Source organism: Buteo buteo, chromosome 2, assembly GCF_964188355.1.
Source record: "Buteo buteo chromosome 2, bButBut1.hap1.1, whole genome shotgun sequence".
Lineage (NCBI taxonomy): Eukaryota > Metazoa > Chordata > Aves > Accipitriformes > Accipitridae > Buteo > Buteo buteo.
This window is the reverse complement of record NC_134172.1, coordinates 64,125,439-64,146,040: the sequence shown is the minus strand read 5'-3', so window position 1 is coordinate 64,146,040 and position 20,602 is coordinate 64,125,439. Positions and strand designations below refer to the sequence as shown.

General features: G+C 46.5%; 1 protein-coding gene across 2 annotated transcripts in view; it reads right to left on the bottom strand.

The window, feature by feature from the left end:
• The window catches only part of AHCY (adenosylhomocysteinase), a 28,144-nt gene extending 15,978 nt beyond the window's left edge, over nucleotides 1-12,166 (bottom strand). The window contains exons 1-4 of one of the 2 annotated variants that reach the window (XM_075058738.1): nucleotides 12,029-12,166; nucleotides 9,980-10,170; nucleotides 7,070-7,145; nucleotides 5,043-5,195 (exon numbers count right to left, since the gene is read on the bottom strand). In XM_075058738.1, the coding sequence (XP_074914839.1) occupies nucleotides 5,043-5,195; nucleotides 7,070-7,145; nucleotides 9,980-10,170; nucleotides 12,029-12,056 (448 nt within the window). In that variant the 5' untranslated portion in view covers nucleotides 12,057-12,166. The remainder of the gene's footprint in view (nucleotides 1-5,042; nucleotides 5,196-7,069; nucleotides 7,146-9,979; nucleotides 10,171-12,028) is intronic. The other variant, XM_075058747.1, reaches the window with a different exon arrangement.
• Nucleotides 12,167-20,602: the final 8,436 nt, after the last annotated feature.

Sequence of the window (20,602 nt, the reverse complement as noted above, 5' to 3'; positions counted from 1 at the left end):
CAAGCAACATCTCTATAAAGAGATCTATGTGGCATTTGGAGCTAATTCAGACTCACAAGGAGAAAATATGAAAACAATGAATACCAAGTTCTACGTACATCAGAAATTTATGCAAAGATACTGCCTCTCCAGGCAAGTGACCTCTCACATTGACCTCATAGAATAAAATTGAAAGGAAGCTCATAAGTAAAATAATTTTACAGTCATTTTGATAGAAAAACTCTGAGAAATAAACATTTATAAATTGTTCTGTTCATGCGCTTTTACTGATGAAGCGGGCGACAGCCCAGATTATCCTATGTGAGTGCACATGAACAGACAGAAATATTGCTCCTTTTCATGTCATTTTTCTTAATTCCTCTCCCTCACTGTAAAATATATAATCACTCCAAATTCCTACATACATTTTTTTATCCACACTCTATCCACAGTCCTCCTAATGTTTCAAAAAGGTGAATAGCCTTCCTATTGCACAAATAGCAAAAGCAGAGGGGCCAAAGGACTTATCCAAGATTACCAGCCAGCAGCAATGGCAGGGATCCTCAACCACAGCCCACATACCTTCTCAGTAGCCAATACTATTTTAGGGATGGGCAAGTGGGAAACAACACGGATAACCCACACCAAAATCCAAAAAATTATTTATGTAGTCCATTAATTCTGGGTATCAAAGAAGTGTCCAAGTGTCACTACCTCCCCAGCCACCAAGACCTATGAGAAGTTTATAGGACAGGATGAATAACTGGAGAGTCGCCTCTCTGAACAGCACACAGAACAGTCATCACTGTTGGGATCAACAGTGTCAGCAGAGCCCAAGGTGGGAACAGGAACAAAGCTAATGAGATCCATACCTCCAGCTGAGCAGCTGGCTTTGCCCACAGAAGACAAATAGGTCAGCCCCCTGAGGGGCCTGTAGGCTCCGGGGAGGTTCCTTGACGCCAGACCAGGACCCTGCAAGAGCACCGGAGGGCAGGAAAGCCAGAGCATGCATTTCAGAGCTATATGTACCTGCACCCTCCGGGCACCCCAGGGGTGCAGAGTCTCCCAGGCACTGCTCCGTAGCAGACACCTGCACCCGCCGAGCACCCAGGGGTGCTGTGCCTCCTGGGCACAGCTCACTAGCAGGCTACAAGAGCACAGCTCCTGGCAGAAGGCAGGCAGGTGTTTTGCCCCAACCCTTTGGGTTTCATCTGCCCAGCTGGAACAAGAGCCATGGTGACAGCTGCCAGGAACCCAGGGGCTCAGGTCACACACACACACACCCCCCAGCAAGGGAGGGGTCAAAAGGGAGGAAAGGAGAATCCCAAATTTGTACCAGAGCTCAATTAAGTAAGAAAGAATAAAGCTTGTTAAAGCCATCTTCAAAGTTCACTGCTTAAGCCCTCAGGAAGCGCGGCCCGTTGCATTTCCCCCAGCCCACAGCTGGGGGGCACATGCCCCCGGCCCGAGGTCTTCCCGCCCCCAAACGGGGAGAGGACCCGCGGCGGCCCCGCCCCCAGCCCCCGCCCGCGCTCCGCGGCGCAACACCGACCCCTAGCGCCGCCCCACGGGAGCCGCCGCCGCCCCCCCAGTCACACTCCACCCGTGGAGATGCTGCTGCAGCCCTCTCCACCCAGCTCCTCTCGGCAGGTTAGCAGCACTCGGATGCCGATGCTGGTTCAAACCCATCCCTGACGCCTCAGCGGAGTCTAAGACAGAGCCATCAGACCTCCCTGTCGCTTCCCAGACCACCAGGCAGAAGCAGCAGCACGGTGTCGCACAAGGAAATGAGACCGACAGCACTAGAAGGAAATAGAGCTTGATTAGGCTGATTTATCCCCCCAGAGGTCTGTCTCATCACAGACCTCGCACAGACCCTTCGGTAACTACACTCCCCAGAGGGTTACCTGCAGGGAGAACTACTTCAGGCTTTAGCATATTTAGGGCTTTGTTGGAGGGGTCAGGACAGTTTAAAGAACATTGCCTGGTGCACAGGGAAACACAGCATCTGTCGTAAGTCTCCCAAAAGTATCGATTTTCCAGTCCAACTGCCTAGATGAAGTACAATCAACCCCTTATGAAGGAAATCTGTGGGAGGTCATGGCAGAAACCTCCAGTTCAAACCTGCCCTCTCTCTTCTGGTCTATCAGGCAACTATGAGACACACTCATCATCCTTCAAAAGCTCTCCAGACTGACATGTCTAAGCTTAGCAGATTGTCTCTAAAATTGCACTCTGCAAACCTCACACCATGTACACCAGCAGCTTCCCTTCCCTGAAGACCATCTGCCTGCTGCTCCCAGGTGACATTTACAGCTGGTCTAAACTACTTTGCAACTCTGCTAGAAGTGCTGCCTACACCACTTAATTTCAGTGCCTGGGTGACTTAAGTGACTGGAGAACAGCAAAGGTCCTATAGCAAGGAAAAGGTTGAATTAAATTGAAAAAGCCTTGTTGGAACACTCAGACCTGCTTTGCACTCCTATATTTCTTACCTGATCAATGAGCAACTCTACATCAATGGATCACAAATGACCCAATCTTCTCCATCCTTTCCCAACAGTACTCTTCTGCACAGATGCCAGATACCTCCCGTGCACAAGTTCAGATGACTTCCTCCTTTGTTTACTTCTAGTTTTCCCCTTCCTTCCTTTATTTATCTTGGTTTTAAGGGCATTTGTTTAGTGAAGTAAGCCAACAGTGCAAAGGCCATTCTGCCCTCTAACAGCAGTCATGATCAGGGAGGGGGGAAGATTGCTGAGCATTTCCACACAGCTATTTAACACATCTCCTCATTAAAGCAGACTTGAATGAGCCCTACTTTCAACTGTTAGTTGCACACTAACTTATATTTAAAATAGAAGCAGCTGAAGCATGGAAGACAGACAGTTCCCTTTGAAGTTAGCCCAGAAAACTTGTCCAGCCTTCAAATGGCACTTTCAGATGCTTCATGCTGAAACGTCTCCTCCACTCACAATCCAGTCCTTCCACACACTGTGCATGCCCTGCTAACATTACTCTTGCCCTACCTCTCCCCCAAAGAGGTCAAATATAACCACAAGCCCTTAGGATATATTAGCCTTTATTATCTTCCAAGATACAAAAACAAAAAAGGATGCTACACCACTTCATTTCAGCAGCCTTTGCAGCAAAAGGCTAAGCACAGAGCTCAGTTAAATGAGAACAAGACACTACTCAGTGGGTCCTATTCTGAAAGGTTTGCTGTTTCCAAGGAGCAATGGACTGGAAGGTAAAGCAGATCAAGTTCTGTCATCCTCCACACAAATCAGTCTTAATTAGTTTACTGAACTGCTGCAAGGAGGCTTTTCAACTACAGTCAGTGCAGATAATGCACACATTTTGGCAAGGGAAATGTTGACAGGTATGACATCCTGACTAGACTCTTCAAAAACCCAGTGGAAGAGCCATTCTTATGAATTTGGGAAGCAACTCCAGGCAGTAGGGATGTTTTCTTAACAATAGCAGGTTAGATAGAGATGGATGCCGAGACAGTTCAACAGCCATTGCCCTACCACACCGTATTATACCGGTTGCTTCCACAGCAGGAACACAAGACAAGTAAGAGGGAGGAAAGGGCTGGATGGGAGAAAGAAACAGCCAGCAGGAGGGCTGGAAGTATGAAAGGAGCTCAGCACAAGGACCCCCAGGAACAGGGACACCAATTGAGGTGTTACATGTGCATGGCAGGGAAACAACCCTGCAAAACAAAGAGTATGAACATGGAAAATGCATTTTTTGGCCTCTGACAATGCCAGGAAGACAGGGAGGCATGATCAACTGTGGTATTCCTTGGCATTAAATGGCAGGAAAGCAAGAGGTCATGAACATCAGACAGAGGCAATCTAGGAAGCAAGAGACCTTCAACAGAAGAGAGGGGATCCCAGCATGGCTGAGCAGACACCAACGAAAACTTCTCATTACAGTTTAAATAACACTAAGATGTTGACTACTGGATTACTAGTGACAGCAGGCTGAGCATGAAGGAGAAAGTGAGACCTGTCGCACAGAAGTTTCCTCTCTTCCTGGTGCCCCTACCCGCATGAGCACGTGGATGGGGAGCAGCCCCATACTCCTCCCCTCACACAGCCCTATCCATGGCCTGCCACCTTCAGATTTTTTCCCCATAGCTTCCTCTTAAAGCAGTGCAAGAGTCAGAGGAGAGTTGATCCAGAATGCTTCTACAGCAACCTCACCTCTATGGATCAAGAACGAACATCAGCACAGCCCACTGTATCAGTTTAGTTTCCACCCCCATCACCATCCAATTTTCTTCACATCCCAGATCAAACATGCCCTTTAGCAACACTGGGCATCTGCGGCTTGCAGCTGCACAGATGATTGACACTGGGAGAGCTTAGGAGAATCCATCCCACCTGCCAGGCACAGATCAGCCTGCTACTGCAGGTCATGCCAAATTCCCTTCAGATAAATCTTTTTACATAAATACGTGCTAGCAACACCACACAGATCTGTTTTCAGTTTTAGTAACTTACACTGAAGGTAGTAACTCTTGAACAAAGCAAGAGTCCCAACCCTGACTCCATCAGCATCTTCACTGATAAACTACAAAGCATTAACTCATCCAGTTTACGAGGTAGAAAACTTTTCCCTTTCCAAGAAAGGCTACAGGTTGTCATGACTTCATCCAGAGGTGCACTAAGAAGATGGGGAAGAAAAAGCACTGCTGTAAAAATATTAACTGCAAGCAGACATTAAGCAATTCTAAAACACAGCCCATTTCCAGGAAGCTTTTGGAAAGTCAGCAGTACCACTAGTCATTCTCAGGTAATGGGCACTGTGAAGGATGGCCAGAAGGACAGGTCACTAACTTATATATTACAGAGCAGAGGTGGAAACAGCTCCTGCAGGTAAGAAATTCTGGTCTTGGACTGTAAGCAATTTTCATAGACTCATTCATAGCCTGTTTGCACATGCCTGTCTCTCCTCCCCCTTTTACACAAGCAGGGAATTCCCACAGAAACAAGACTGCCTAAACAGCTTCCCAAGTAGAACTGTACCTGACAAAACAAAATACAAGTCACCTTTCAAGAGCTGTGGGTATTTGGTATGAACTAGGTTGGTAAGATCTCCACCATCATCCAAAATCATGTTGAGGGGCTGCCCATCCTTGAAGTACAGGGTCTGCTCAATGCACCACAAATATTCCTCGTCGGTCTCCCCTTTCCAGGCAAACACTACATGGGAACAAACACACACAATTAGCCAGTTTCTTACTCAGCATGTAGTAAAGCAGCCAAAGGAAGATTTCATCAGCAGCTCTCAGTAGCAGAGCCAACAGACAGATGATTATCTGTGCCTGCAGGCCAGAAAACACATTTGCATGAAAAAAAAGATCTCAGAATGAGCAAAAGTGAAATCACTTTGCCTTCTGTCCCAGGCCATGAACTTGGTCAAAATTTTGAGACTTCACTGCTCTCATTCTTCTTCCATATTAAGAGGGAGAAGGGAAAGCAAACTAAAGCAGACTCACATCCACAACACCCCACTTGCTCCTCTAATACATCCTGCATTACCAGGAATTAGAAATAGCCACTGAATATATTGATACAGACAAATGAAAACACAACTACAGCATTTTCTAGCACAGCAGAAAAGAGGGACTAGACTTTAGCATGAGCTAAGCACCAGACTACAAACTCTTCAGCAACTTTGAGTTTAAATTCTAATCTCTAGCACAGCACTAAAATCCAAGCTGCCATGCCTTGCCTGCTCTTATGAGGGCACATTTCTCTATCAGTAAATCTACCAACAATACCAGGCTACAACCACTAGCATGTTGTATTTAGCAGTATTTTGCCTTTCCAGGCATTTGTACTGGCTTCATGCTATACTTGAGCCTCAGTGGTACTCAGCCATTCAAACGTATATTAGACACATGATTTACACATCCCAACGTTTAGCAAAATTGTTGTGTTTTCACTGTTTACACAGAAAACTAACCTTAAGCTAAAAGAGCCAATCATGTAACTGCGCCTTCTGAAAAAATGTACATCAGTATCTCATATTGTATCCAAAGGATCAGCATTCCTCCAAGGTCTCAAATTCAGCATGTGAAGTGCAATAGTAACAAAAAGAGCAAGTTCCACAAAACAAGGATACCAAGGGCAAAGGTCAAAAACATAGACAAACACTCCACCTGTAAACTGCCCTTCAGCTGAGTTTTGGGTATTGACAGCAGTGAGGAAAGCAATATCCTAACATCAAATCTACAGAGTCCCACCTGGTCTTTTGACATCTCATGCCAGAGACAGGCAGAAGAGGTGATGCCTGCAGCTAGTAATGCCAAAGGAGCTGATGAAGGAACCACTTTCTTCTGTTAGCTTAGAATGGACCACAGCTGGGGGAAGACTTGTGGCAATAGCTAATTATAACAGAAATTAAAGAACTTCTCAATGCAAAGAAGCAGGCTGCCAGAAATCAGATTTAGCCTCTGCCAACATCCAGACTCAGGCCAGGCAGTTCCCAGCACACAGCCATGAGGACTATATCCTTAAGCTGCGTAACAGCAGACAGCTGAATCTATTCATACTGATCCACAAGGAATTGCTCTTTAATGGAAGGTGACAGTAACAAAACAGCAGCATACTGATAAACTGCTTCAGCAATATTAGGGCAGCACCACAGCTGGCCTAGCTCTAGCCTAAAAATATGTTGAGTATTGACCCTGTCACTGTAACAGGGCACACTGCAGTTATTCCTTCACTGACCCCTATTTAGCACCAAGCTTGGTGGAAAGCACCAAACACCTCCCTCTACACACACCTACACACCAATCCATTTAATTACCCAGCCCATTCAATCATCTTAATGACCAGGCTTAAAGCTGGTAACATACAGCCAGGCTCTTTCACAGCCTAACACACCAGCCATTGTCAGGCTGATGCAATGCAGCTTGAATCAAATGTCCTGTTTGTAACAATCATTGCTTTTGATGGGCTATTTCTATCCTGAAGCTTGTTCAGAAGAGCTTGCTTTGTAGACAGTTTGATTTAGCTAGAACATGCAGTACACCTCAACTCAGAGCCAAATTAGGACATGGAAAACTTACCAGGGATTCCAGCTTTTGCAATAGCAGCTGCAGCGTGGTCCTGAGTGGAGAAAATGTTGCAGCTTGACCATTGTACCTGGAAAACAACCCAAGTTTTGTTTGCTGAACAAAGTTCTGAGATATCAGGCACTCCCTTCCAGTCACAGGAGTTAAAAAGGGAGCAAGAGCAGAAAGGCCTATTAGCTCAGATTCCTGCTTTTCTCAGTAGCTCTGCAAAGTTAAGGTGAAAACTAAGTATCTAAGATAGGGAAAATAACGTCACTTTGGGAAAGAACATAATGGACCCATCTCCTTACTCGTGAGAGCTTCTGCCAGACAGCCAGAGTGTACATTCAGCTATAGATCTTCAGGAAGTGCACAGTAGGGTAGGTATAGAACATTTTGGTCAATAAAGTTCAGAACAGCCACATAGCAAGTGTCCACTGAGGGATATGGACATGCAGCAACACACCTGCTGGCACTCAGAACAGAAATGCAGCTGAAACACTACATTCAATCAACAGGCATTCTCCAAGATTATGCTCACCCAAACTCCCACTCTGTGCTCCAGTCATGGAAGCTCTTCCAGCTGAGCTAAGCATTTCCCACACAGATTTCATAACTAGGCTCAGGCACCTAGAAAAGCAACAGCATGTTGCTGAGTTGCACTGAAAAGTATCAGCATACTTACTGCAGCTCCCCAGCAGACATAGAAACCACCACATCCCAGAACCACTCAAGTTCTCACTCTGCTCCCTACAGGGCTGACTGGCAGGTATTTGCATGCTTATTTGTAACAGACCTTGAGGAGAGAGGACAATAAGGCATAATCCTTCAGCCTGTTTTCAGATACTCATCCCATTTCATCAAGAATTAACACTTCTAAGTAAGGGCTGCAGTAGGATGCACCTCATCTGAGCCTACACAGCCAGCACTTGTCAGTGAAAACACATCTGGAAGGAGCACAGGAAAACTGAATTCATGACCCTGAGCACTGCACCTGGGTTTTTCTAAGCTCCCTCCATATCAGTACAAATGACATCAAGAGGTGTCATGGAATTCAAAGTATACAGAATACCCATATATTGTTTACACTTCAAGCACCTGATACAAGACATAGGCTACTTCAACTCTGCACCATCCCATCTGTAATACCAGTTTCTGATAATGGCACAGACTCTAGAATAACTGGCATACCTGATAGACTCAGAGCCCAATATTTACATCACTGGTTATGAAGAGAATGCATTTTTATTACAATTTTAGAACTTATACTCTGATGCACACAGTATTTAATCTACCTTCATTAACCTAGCCAAAAAAGGGATACCAAGATTACTATGCTGCAGTGAGCTATATCCTCATTATGTAGGGTATGGTTTCATCAGTTTCACTCCTCCCTCCCAGGCACCAAAGTTCTGGCAGAACAGATGAACCAGGGCTGAATCCAAACTCAAGTCCAAGTCTGAACTAACATGCAGGCATCAGGACAAGGAAGGAGCTAACATGACAGCACACATCTTAAAGGCACAACCATAACTTAATGCTTACAGGAACCAAATCTCTGCAGATACCTCCCTGAATGACTTGGATGAATCCCATACAACACTGATTTGGGGTTGTGCTCAGACTAAAGCAGTTTGGCAATGTTTAAGCAAGCACACAGCTGCTGCCTAGGCCAGCCATACTGGGATACAATAATCAACAGGAGCAGCAAGGAGCTTCCCAAATTTCAGTGGCTACTGCTTTCTTTTAAATCCTCTGGAAGGACAAAAGCTTCATACACAGAGTAGCTGGAATAAAGCCAGGACTGTACCTCCACATCAAAGCTCTCCTTCAGCACTGCACCACTTGCAACCATGGAGCAGCTCTGAACAGGCTGAAGAACACCTGCATGTGCCTTGGCAAGGCTGACCTGCCAAGCTGTCTAGACCTACCCCCTCCACTCTTTGAGGAAATACCTTAGCTGCTACAGAGAGAGCACTTCTCCCAGTACCTTTCAATCAGCATGACACAGCTCAACTCTTTTAACCATTCCCAGGGAAGAATCCCATACAGGGCACCACTGGGCAGCCCGAGTTCAGGCAGCTAAACTTCAGGAAGAAGGAATTTCAGATCACATATGTACTTAACATAATCCATCATCAAGTTCCAGTCAGCTACCCACTCAGCATGCAAGCTATATGGATTATGCTCAGATGCCTGGCTCTCCTCTTGCCCTGTAGAGCAAACACTCAGCTGGATGTTTGGGCTTCAGTCAGCAAGCCAGGCAGAGGACACAATGCAGTAAATGGCTTATAAGTATCTCCGTCTTTAACATGGACCAGGCTAAGTGGTCCATAATCACACAACAAATTCAAAGTCAGTGGAGTTCCCAGCCCTCGATCACTGAACCACACTGCCTCCCTGTTGTTTTCCTGCACAGCTCAAGGGCCAGCATGAGCTCTCAGAAAGCTTCATTAGTTTTTGCTGACTTTACCCAGGGCACGGTGTGGTTCTTAACACAGGTTAATCTTCGCTGGAGGCAGTCACTAGAGCTTCAGCATTACCAGCAACAGCACTGCATGCCCAAGCACAACACAATTGCGTGGGAGCAGCTTTCGACACTGCTGCTCAGGGTGTTGTACATACACACAGTTGACGGAGCTGCTGAAGCCAGCAATCCAGCCCAAACAGGCACTAATGAAGATGCAGCTTGTCCAGAGGGAAGACACATACCACATCTCAGAGGTGCATGCAGTACAGGTGACAAGCCTTTTGCTTAAGGAGAGGAGATATAATCCACCCAACCTGGAGATTGCAGCATGGTCTCTTCCAAAAAGTACAGATATTTGCCAGGATCCCCTAAGGTAATTACATAAGCAGAAGCAGTGCCCCAGGCAGAGCATTACCTAAGAGCACGCTGAAGAAGAAACTCAAGAGACACTTTACCTCAGCTCCCAGCTCTGTAAGGGTCTCTATGAGAACTGCTGTCTGCACTGTCATGTGAAGGCAACCAGCAATACGTGCACCTTTCAGCGGCTTTGATGCAGCATACATCTCCCGCATCTTCATCAGCCCTGGCATCTCATTCTCAGCAATCTCAATGGCCTTGCGACCCCAGTCTGCAAGGCTGATGTCAGCTGCAAGAAAAGGAGGACAGGTGTCAGAGTTTAAATAGCCAAAACCTTGGTATCTGTTCACACACTTGTAGATAGGCATTGGTTGCAACAGCTGAACTGAACACCCAGCAACAGCTAGGAGACAGAGTTGGGGGAAAAACAGACCATATTCCAGTTACTCCCTGTTTTTTTACTATGGTACATAGGCTTTCAAACAAGTTTAGACCAAACCTAACAGCCCCTCTGAAAAAAGCATGCTCCTGTATAAACACATTAATCAACTGTGACCTAGTGTGCAGATATCCTGAGGTCCATTAATTCAGTAAGCCCCAGACTTCAGCATTCCTCCTTATATATACTGCCCAAGGGTCTGACACTTGCTACAGAGATTTACTTCCACAGTATTAAGACTTTCAAGGCTGGGGGGTGCTGCCTGTACGGCAATAGCTTCCCCACATGAGAACACACATAGCATGCTCCCTGCCAAGCACACCAGGAACTGAGCCCAGCCCAGCTCCCCTCTTAAGAGCTAAGCTGCAGGGTTCCTACCCCCGTGGATCCACAAAGATTATTTTCAAGGCACCATAACTACCTTAGTTACAAGTCAACTTCTGCCTTTGTAAAAAGGATCTATAGTAGTAAAGTTCAGCAAAAACTGAACAAAACAGACTTCTGACAGCCTAGCTCACGTAAAAAATACTGTGCTCACCATGGATGTCTGACTCCAGCCTTAAAAAGGCAAGGGTCAAACAGCTAATGCCTAGGTGCACCACTTTGTGTCATCAGTCAGGATCAAGCGTCCCTCTGACTCTGTTAGCTCTTTCAGAAGCTTACCGTGTCACTTAAGAACATGGTCAGACACTTTTCTTTCACCTACCTAGCAAATACAGGCCATTGAAAGCACTCGGGAACACGAGGACCTCTGAGTCAGACTGCTGCATTTAACAAAGACAAGCTAATTGCATTTTGCTCCAGAATGAAGCCCAGGGGCCACTGAAGCTATTGCCTACACTTTAGCTACCTGGTGCACAGCCTTTACACCGACAGGGGACTTAAAATAGCCCAGGCAATGGAAGGGCCATGGAAACAACTATATCAAGAGGGGGAGGTCTAGAATCTTACCCCTCTTAAGGGCTCAGTACTCTTACAAGGGCTGCTTAAAAAAAAATCTGGTAGTATTTTAGGTTCATAGCCTCCAAGTCAAATTATTTATGAATCTGAGCCTTATGGACGAATGTTCTTCTCTTCGAATTTAGCCTTCAAAGAACACGCAACTCTTTAGAAAAATTAGGGGTCTTGTGGAGTTTCAGGTCTACAAAACCTTCAGAGAAGTGTGTAACACGGGTCCCAGATTTAAAGATAACTTTCACATTCGGAGTGAAAGCCTGTCCCCAGCGCAGGGTTTCTGGTGGGCAGTCAGAACAGGAGAAGGTCTACGGACAGGGCAGCCGGGGTCGCCCGCGCCGCGGGCTCCGGCGCAGGAAAGCAGCAAAATCGCCGGTGGAACCCCGTGGCGGAAAGAGACAGCCGCTCCAGCGAGCCGGTGCAGCCCCCCCGGCGGCCCCCTTCTTTCTCCGCGGGTGTATCAGCAGCACGGGTGCAAACGCAGCCCTGCCCCACAGCCTAGAGGGGGGCTTCAGGCTCGGATTCCCTGCCTGCCCTGCTGCCCGCGCTCCCCGCCCCCCGCGGCGGCACGGCGAACAGGCAGCTGCCATCTTCCCTCCGCCGCCGCATCCAGCCGCGGCAACGGGGCCGCGGAGCCCCCGCTGCGCTCCGCGGGGCTCCCCGGCACGGCCGCGGCCCGCCTTGCCCCGGCCGCAGGGGAGCCGTCAGAGCCCCGCGGGGAGCGGGCTAGGCTAGGCCCGGGGCTCGCACTCACCCACTTTGTACGGCAGCCTGTCCGACATGCTGGCGGGGCCGCGGCAGCCGGCGGAGGAGGAGGCAGCGCCGGCCCCGAGAGCGCTTTAAGTAGAGGTGGCGCCACCGCCTGCGTGGGGCGGGGCGCGCTGGGGCCCGGCCGCTGTGAGCGTGAGGGGGGCCCTCCCCGGCCGAGCCCTGCCTCCCCGGCCGCCCCCGGCCCGCCTCCGGTCCGCCTCCCCCGCGGCCAGAGAGGTCCCCGGAGCCCCCTGGTGCCTGGGCTGTCCCCCCCCTTCACCCCCTGCGGTACCACAGGGGCTCCAGAGGCCTCCTCTGCCCCTGTGACCAGAGCGAGCCCCAGAGCCACCCCAGGGCAGGCTCTGGTGCCCGCTGCTACCTGGAGCGGCCCTGCCGCTCGCCACCACCGGTGCCAGGACAGGCCTTGGAGCCACACAGGAGCAGGGCGGGTCTGAGGGCAGTGCCAGGACAGGCCCTGGTCCCCAGTACCAGATGTGGGCATGGAGCCACTGCGGGCACTGACCAGGCAGCACACCCCATCCCGCTGTCCTGGGAGGCTCCCCGAACGATCCCATGATTTCTTTAGTGTAGGCAGTTACTCTGTGGCATGCAGACCCTTTGCTGCAGCAGGGCCGAGGGCAGTGTACAACTCAGCCAGTCAGGCCCGCGAGGCCGGGCAGCACGCCGCTGAGGTGCCACGCAAACGGAGCTGAGGCACGGTGCGCGAGTCGCTCGTCTGCCTGGACCTTGGACTTGGCTGTGGCCTGTTCCTCTTTCCAGCCTACAGCCAATTTGCCAGGTGCAGGGCAGGAACGGCGCAGGCAGGCCTGCCGGCCCCTGCCCCCAGCCACAGCCAATGCCTGCTGCACGCGCAGGAGGCAGAGCCCTGCCTCAGCCTTGTCTGGGGGTCACACGTACATTCGCTCCTGTTCTAACACCTGAAATATGTTTTTCATAAGCCTCAGTCATAAACTGGGGTGAACTTTGCAACCAGGGTGTTATACACCTCTTTTTTTATCTGCTAAATACTTGAAAGTGAGGATTTCCTCATACTTACCCAGAAATTCTCACTGAATTATTTTGCAAAGTTCGAAATAATTCTCAGTGCAGAGTTCATCCCGAGACTCCAACTCACAGTGCTCCCCATAAATGAAGTTCAATATTTGTTACCTGAGGAGCAGCTGATCTTCAGCGACCGGTCCTACAGTGAACAGTTGTCCTGATTGCAGCTGGAACAGAGTTAATTTTCTTCCTAGTAGCTGGTACAGTGCTATGTTTTGAGTTCAGTATGCCAAGAATGTTGATAACACTGATGTTTTCAGTTGTTGCTAAGTAATGTTTAGTCTAAAGCCAAGGATTTTTCAGCCTCTCATGCCCAGCCAGCGAGAAAGCTGGAGGGGCACAGGAAGTTGGCACAGGACACCGCCAGGGCACCTGACCCAAACTGGCCAACAGGGTATTCCATACCATGGGATGTCACATCTCATATAGGAACTGGGGGAGTGGGAGTAGGGAGATTGCCACTCCGGGGACTAACTGGGTGTCGATTGGCGGGTGGTGAGCAATTGCACTGTGCATCATTTGTACATTCCAATCCTTTTATTATTACTGTTGTAATTTTATTAGTGTTATCATTACCATTATTAGTTTTTTCTTTTCTGTTCTGTTAAACCATTCTTATCTCAACCCATGAGTTTTACTTCTTTTCCTGATTTTCTCCCCCATCCCACTGGGTGTTGGGGTGGTGAGTGAGTGGCTGCGTGGTGCTTAGTTGCTGATGGGGTTAAACCACAACAACAGTTCACAAAGAAAGACAGAAGTCCCAGGAGGAAACCTGTAGCCCTACAGCCAGTACACATGCAAGCGGTAACACTTGTGTTTGATATTTGGAGTGCTGCAGGTGCACCGGCACACCTGATACCATACCAAGCAGTTCTGTAAAACAAAAGGGGCCCAGAGGAATAGCGTGTCTGTTCCCCTGGGACAGGTTCATCTAATTCAGTTATGCTTTCATTGGTTTACATCACCAACAATCTTTTTGTCACAGCTTGAATGCACCAGCTCACAGTAGCAGGACAGGAGTTCGAGCTCTGGCAGTTCCCCACTCACTCGTCCGAGACACCAAGGCTGTATCGCTGGCAGACTGTAGTTTCTGCATGCTCCTGCACACCTGCCACTGCTGACAGGCAAACGGGGGAATTCCTGATAGCTCTACATTATACAGTGTGACTTAAGGGCAACAGAATGCTCCAATTGTGCCTTGTGTTAGGTGTCAGCCCACAGCCTCCCTACCAAACCTGATCATCAGTTTGTCAATTATAGTCAATGTCTTTATGCACTAACCTACAGCTACACATAAAAGGTACTTCCTAAATTAATGAGCAAGGCCAGAACAAAGACATCATTTCATACAACTCCCACTAATTTCAGCTCAAGGCATATTTCCCTGTGAAGGCTGAAAGGGACCAGCACCTGACTGCAGGTAAGCCAAGGAGTGGGTGGCAGGAGCTGGTAGTATTTATTAAATGAGGACAGATCAGCCCCACCTAGCGTGAAGGTGCTCCAACGCTTGTCTAAGTATTCTCAGTTGTTTGTAAGTGTATAAGGAGTGCTTGAAGACAAGTCATGCTAGTGGCATGGTTTGCCCTGACCCTCTGATTCAGGAGATTAATACCTCATAGCACTGTATTGTACTACATCTTAATGTGTAAGTAGTCAGTGCCTTGACTACTCATACACACTCTGGTCCTTTCATTGTTTCCATTACTGGTGGATTTGGGACACCAGATGGCACAAGATAGGCACAAAATGGAGAGAATAGGATGTAGTGAAGAAGGAGGAACAGGAAAAAGAACTGAAGAGTACAAAAAAACCACTAACAGAGGACATGAAACAATAACGGGATGTTATTCATGTTATACATCCTGTGACTGTTTCATTTACTGTAGTAGTTCAAGTAGAGAAGTTCTGGGTTGTAAATTTAAATATCTCACAGTCAGCGAAAAGCTGTGAAACTCAGGGAAAAAAAAACACTTCAAAAAAATGAGAATATGACATTTCTTCCGAAGTATATTTAAAGAAAGATTACTGGCATGGCTAGGAAATACTGTAGATTTCAAGACTAGGAGAAAACATCAGTCTAAGCTTCTGTATAATACAGGCGATACTGCACACAAGTACTCCATACAAAGCCAGTTAGTTGCTTGACTGGAGCAATTTATATATTATATACACTATAGGAAGGATTTTGTGCAATCTGATACAATTTTTTATAAAAAGAATGCCTGTGATTTGTTCACCAGGATTGACAATGCACTGGGAGGATCTGTGCTGAGTGTGATTTAGAAATGTACAGAAAATGAGGCTGTTGTTCACAGGACTTCCTTTGTCACAGCAGGTAGAAGATGGGTATCAGAGTGGCAAGAATGGTTTGACAATTAATGCAATGGGAGCATGGGGAACTGGGTTCTATCCCTACCATAGCACATCATCCACTGGTGGTGCTGGCTCAGTCCCTTAGGACAGGCTTGGCATGAGTGATCATTAATTGCATACTCATTTTCTAGGTGCCCATGACAAGCATTCTCTGGTCTTTCCTATTCTTTGACCAATGTTCCGCCAGGCTGCATGGACTGAAGTCCAGAGTACATCACTGACCTTAGGAAATACAGCACAATGCCAACTACTCTGACAAAACAAACCCTGCGTGTCTCAAAGTGGTACCCACAAACAGTGAGAACATTTGATATTATATTCTGTACCTCAGTTCACCCTTACCCATAAACTGCTGGCAATGATTTCACTTTCCCACAAACTTACATACACATTGCAAAAATAAATTCATTTCTGCCTGTGAAGCACTATGATATAGTGGTGGCAGCATTCAGGAGCACCCTGAATTAGGAAACTAATGTTGTTTTGCCCTGCACAGAGGTTTGATGAGGAGTGAAGGAGAATCCCCATAGTGAATGATGCAGATGAAAGAGGTGTTGCATAACTACTGGTCCAGCTAGCACAAGCCATTCTGTGCAGTGGGGCAGGTACAGTGTTTGATGATCCAGTTAGATCATATCATCGTAAATGTCTCAAGCTGCCTAATGAAGGCTGTAACAGTGATGCCATCACTGGCGTCTTCTAAGTAAAGTGCTTTGCTCTGTAGCCTTACCTCTTGTGAGGGCCTCAGCCAGCAGCTGAAGGCTGCAGCAGCATTCTTACATGCACACTGGATGACTCACACTGCTGATTTAGCTTAGCAGGGGTCCCATGTGAACTAGAGCCCTTGTTGTTCAGGCCTTAAATTGGCTTTTAATGTAGTGCTGTTAGGGGTAGCATAGACATACACTTAGAATACTCACAAACGTGTTACTGCTCAAGCCACAAGTAAACTCTCCGTACCTGCCTCAAGCATAAACTCCGCGACGTGTATTGCCTCGTGTGTTTGCACAAAGTCCTTCACAATGTGATTTCCCCCTCACTATCATCTTGCACAGCAGTACAGAATAACACCGCTGGGGATCTAGTTCAGTTAATATTATCTCAATCTATAGCAACCTTTATATTACTATAGCAAGCATTAGCATTATGGTGATAATACCATTTGCCCCAATGATATTAAATTCAACATATTCCAGATTTGCCGCAGCTAACTTTCTCCACCTCTCTCCTCATTAAAGGCTTCTGCACTTTACCAGCTCCTGATTTTGTGTTTATGGTACCATCCACCTTCCATCATTAACTGCCATGCCCAACAGAGGGCAGAGAGCGCCTTCTTTTTGACTTCCCTCTGAATGAGGACTAGCAACATTTAAATAAGAGTTTGGTATGATCAAGCTGGTGCCTTTTGGGAAGAGTACGGTTAGTCCAAGGGTTAAAAGGAGGCTATGTTTTTGTTGCAAGAACACTAGAATTTACTTACTTGTGAACATGCTGTCTGTACACCCAGTGCAAGCGTGAACTGAAGCAAGAACTAGAAGATAATAAATGAGCTGGTGTGAAGGAAAGTTTGCACTAATTTTACCTCTTGTCTCTTATTTTCCTTATACCCCCAACAAGAGGAAAAAACACCAGGTTTTGTTTCTTAGAGGAACGCTGGGGCCAACCTGTTACACAAGAGGCTGGTTCTGTCCCTGAGAGCCTGAGGCTCTGGGTTGGTGGTAAGTCAGTAGAACATCATCTTCTCCTCCCTCTTGCACTTGTAGCAAGCATGAGCATAACATGAAGTGAGGACCAAGCCCTGAGCCTTGTAGAGCAAGTTTAACCAAGTAAATTCTCCCTTAATCCAGTCTGGGAAATTATGACCCCTGCACCTGGTATGTTAATGGCATGCAACGGGACTGGTACAGCAACCTTCCTGCCCCTTGTTACTCACCTTAAGTTTGCAATTCAGCTGCCCAGTTACCTCAGTGCACACTGAGCATAAGAAAGGCTGGATAAAATAAATCAAGTGAATGAGCAAGATTACTACTCAGCAAGGGATATTCAAAGCCTGGGCCTGTCAGCTTCCTTGCAGTCCAAGACCAGAGGTTTGATTCAGAGTTCTTGTTCAGAAGTGTAATGCTGCAGCTCCAAGGGACAGATGGAATTAGACACAACTTGACCTCTTACTCAACAGGATTGATAGCTTGGGTGATTTTGTTCTTTTTAGTGGAGGGCATTGGGGTATCCTGGTACAAGGGACTACCTAAGGTAAAGAATGTACAGACCCCTGAAGCTGATAAAGACTTTTAAAGAATTCACAATGGAAACCACTTCATTAGCTTTATCTGGCTTTGGATCAAGCCCCAGGTGTTTAAATCGTACCTTCTCCCTTTGTATTAGTTTTGACATTACATAGCTTTTTATCAGCATCTGTTCTGCTCTGAAATACAAGCTGATTTATACCAGAGCAATTTGCAAGGAGGTAAACCACTCGGGGATGAGTCAGCCTTTCTGATGTAGATAATTTACAACCATATAAATGAGGGAGGTTATCAGGGTGGGACAGGAATAAACCTGGGTCTAAACAAGATAAAGGCTCCCTCTCTACTAGCACCTCCATTTCAAAAACTCTTCTCAAAGAGCCTGGCAGGAGCAGGCATCCAACTCACACTGACACTGAGCAAATGCATGTGTTCCGGTCTTTTAAGAATCCTAGATGCAGCGTGCAGAAAGCAAAGCCATAACTGGGATCCAAGTAGTGCCTGTGGGTACCCTGCATATCTGCCATGCTGTCTCACCACGGGCCCAGCCTGAAGGCTGCTTGCAAGGTCTCTGTGTAGACAAGAGCTGGACAGAACCATCAGTTAAAAAATGCATGGTGTTTTTCACCTATCCCAGCACCAGCATGTCATATCTTTTTCTGAAAACTCCCCAGCAGATTTATGGTATCATGTTCTTCAGTCCCAGGGAAAAATAATGTTCAGCCTTTGGCATGGGGAAGAGAGGAACAATTTTCCCAGTATCTTGTCCTTCCTTTAAAACATCTACATATCTTGGTTGTGTCATTTCCGTTCTCAAGACACCTAATCACTCCCTCCCAGTTCTCTGATTATGCACTGTAGAGCAATTGAGTAATAAAATATTTATTTAAATAGCCACATGTCTTTGTTTTACCCTTCAATTAGATTACTTGGAAATAATAATAGTTTCTCACCAACTATTTGGTTCATTCTTTCTCCAGATAACAGGAAGTAATTTATCTTTTCTTACTGATACTTTTCTAAATACCAAGTCAAATTAATCAATTCTTATTTTAAAGTCAATTAGAAATAGATACACTCTGACACTGCACTGTTATCTTCATGAGTGAAATCATGAATTCAGACTCTGATAACAAGGCAGCACAACAAAAAATCTCTTTTTAGGCATGACAATTTCAAGATAATAGGTCTGATTTTAAAATATAAAGCACTTGCTGCCATAATTACCTAGTTAACACAAAGCTCCAGAAGACTTATTTATAAGAAGACTTACTATATAGTTTTTTATAAAGTGCTTTGAAATCCAGTAATGAAAAATGATGTGAAAATATTCCTGCATTTATAAATCACCAATTTTACAAAGCCTTAAGTCAGACAGAAGAGTTAAGCCACAGTTAAAGATTTAAAATACCTTAGCAGCTAATGGATGCTGATGACATCTGATGACTATTCAACAGTCATTGTGTGATATTTGCTTGGGGCTGTGTCTAGCCTGAAGTGGGTAAGCATTCACACTATCAAAATTGCTTCCATGGAGAGATGGTCACTGTGGTCTCTGCAGTACAAGGACCGGCTTTATGTTGTTGACTTAAATAGCATTAGCAGACAGAGGTCCTAAATGAAGGTGGACAAAAACCTCAGGAAACTCAACAAATATAAATGTGGGTGGTCAAATATAGTTCTGTGTCTGGGAAGGAGTAACCCCAATTCACCAGGACACGGGGTCAACTGCCTAGAAAGCAATTTGGTGGAAGACGTGCTGGGGTCCTGGTAAATGATTTGAGTGCGAGTCCACCGAGTGCCCCTGTGACAAAGAAGGGCAACTGCATCCAGGGCTGTGTCCTCAGAGTGCAGCCAGCAGGGTAAGATAAGGGAACCTTGCCCTTTACTCTGCAGTGGTAAGAACCCCTCTGCTAGAGCTGGGTCCAGTTTGAGCTCCCTGGTATAAGAAAGGCACTGATGTACTAGAGTCCAGGGGAGGCCACCAAGATGATCAGGGATGGAGCACAGGACATATGAGGAGATGCTGAGAGAGCTAGTTCTGTTCAGCCTGGAGAAGAGAAGGCAAAGGGGGATCTTACTACTGTCTACAAATGCCTGATGGGAAGGTGTAAAGAAGATGGAGCCATACTCTTTGCAGAGGTGCACAGGGACAGAATGAAGGACAAGAAATAAAAGTTCCTGCAAGTGAAATTCCAATTAGATATAAGGGGGAAAAAAATCACTGTGCAGGTTATCAAACACTTAACCAGGGCATGAAGAGGCTGTGGGATCTCCATCCTTGAAGATACTTGTCTCTTGACTGGACAAGGCCCTGTGCAACCTTACATAAGTTGTCCTGGTTCAAGCAGGGAGTGGACCTAGAGGCCTCCAGGGGTTCCTTCCTCTCTAAATTATTTTGTATTTATGTGATTCTGTCTGGATTTTTGTGTGCTTTACTAAAATAAAAAAAAATAAATCATTAAACACTTGTCAAGGAACTAAGAAACCCAGTTCTGTTTCCAAGTCTGACAGCGACTTGCTGTGCAACCTTTAGTAAATTATGTAATCTTGGAAAGAATAGGTATGTCATATGCAAGGTCAATGAGGATCTGTTGGTTGAGAGTGGAAAAAGGGAGTGAATGAAGGCAGGGTCTATTTTGAGAGAGAGGATCCCATACTCTAGGGGTGGCAGAAGAATAAGGGTGTTCAGTACTTCTGGTATGCAGTCTTGTCCCAGCCCTCTAGCTGAGGGAGTCTAGGGCTTTGAGGTATCAGAGAGCAATCTCCATTTACAGACTCCTGCTCAAAAATCTAGTAGAATCGCAATATTTTAATGATCCTGCAGGATTTTTTTATTACCACACGAAAGATTCAAACATGGAAGTGATTTACGCAACTCTGCCACACAGATCCTTATC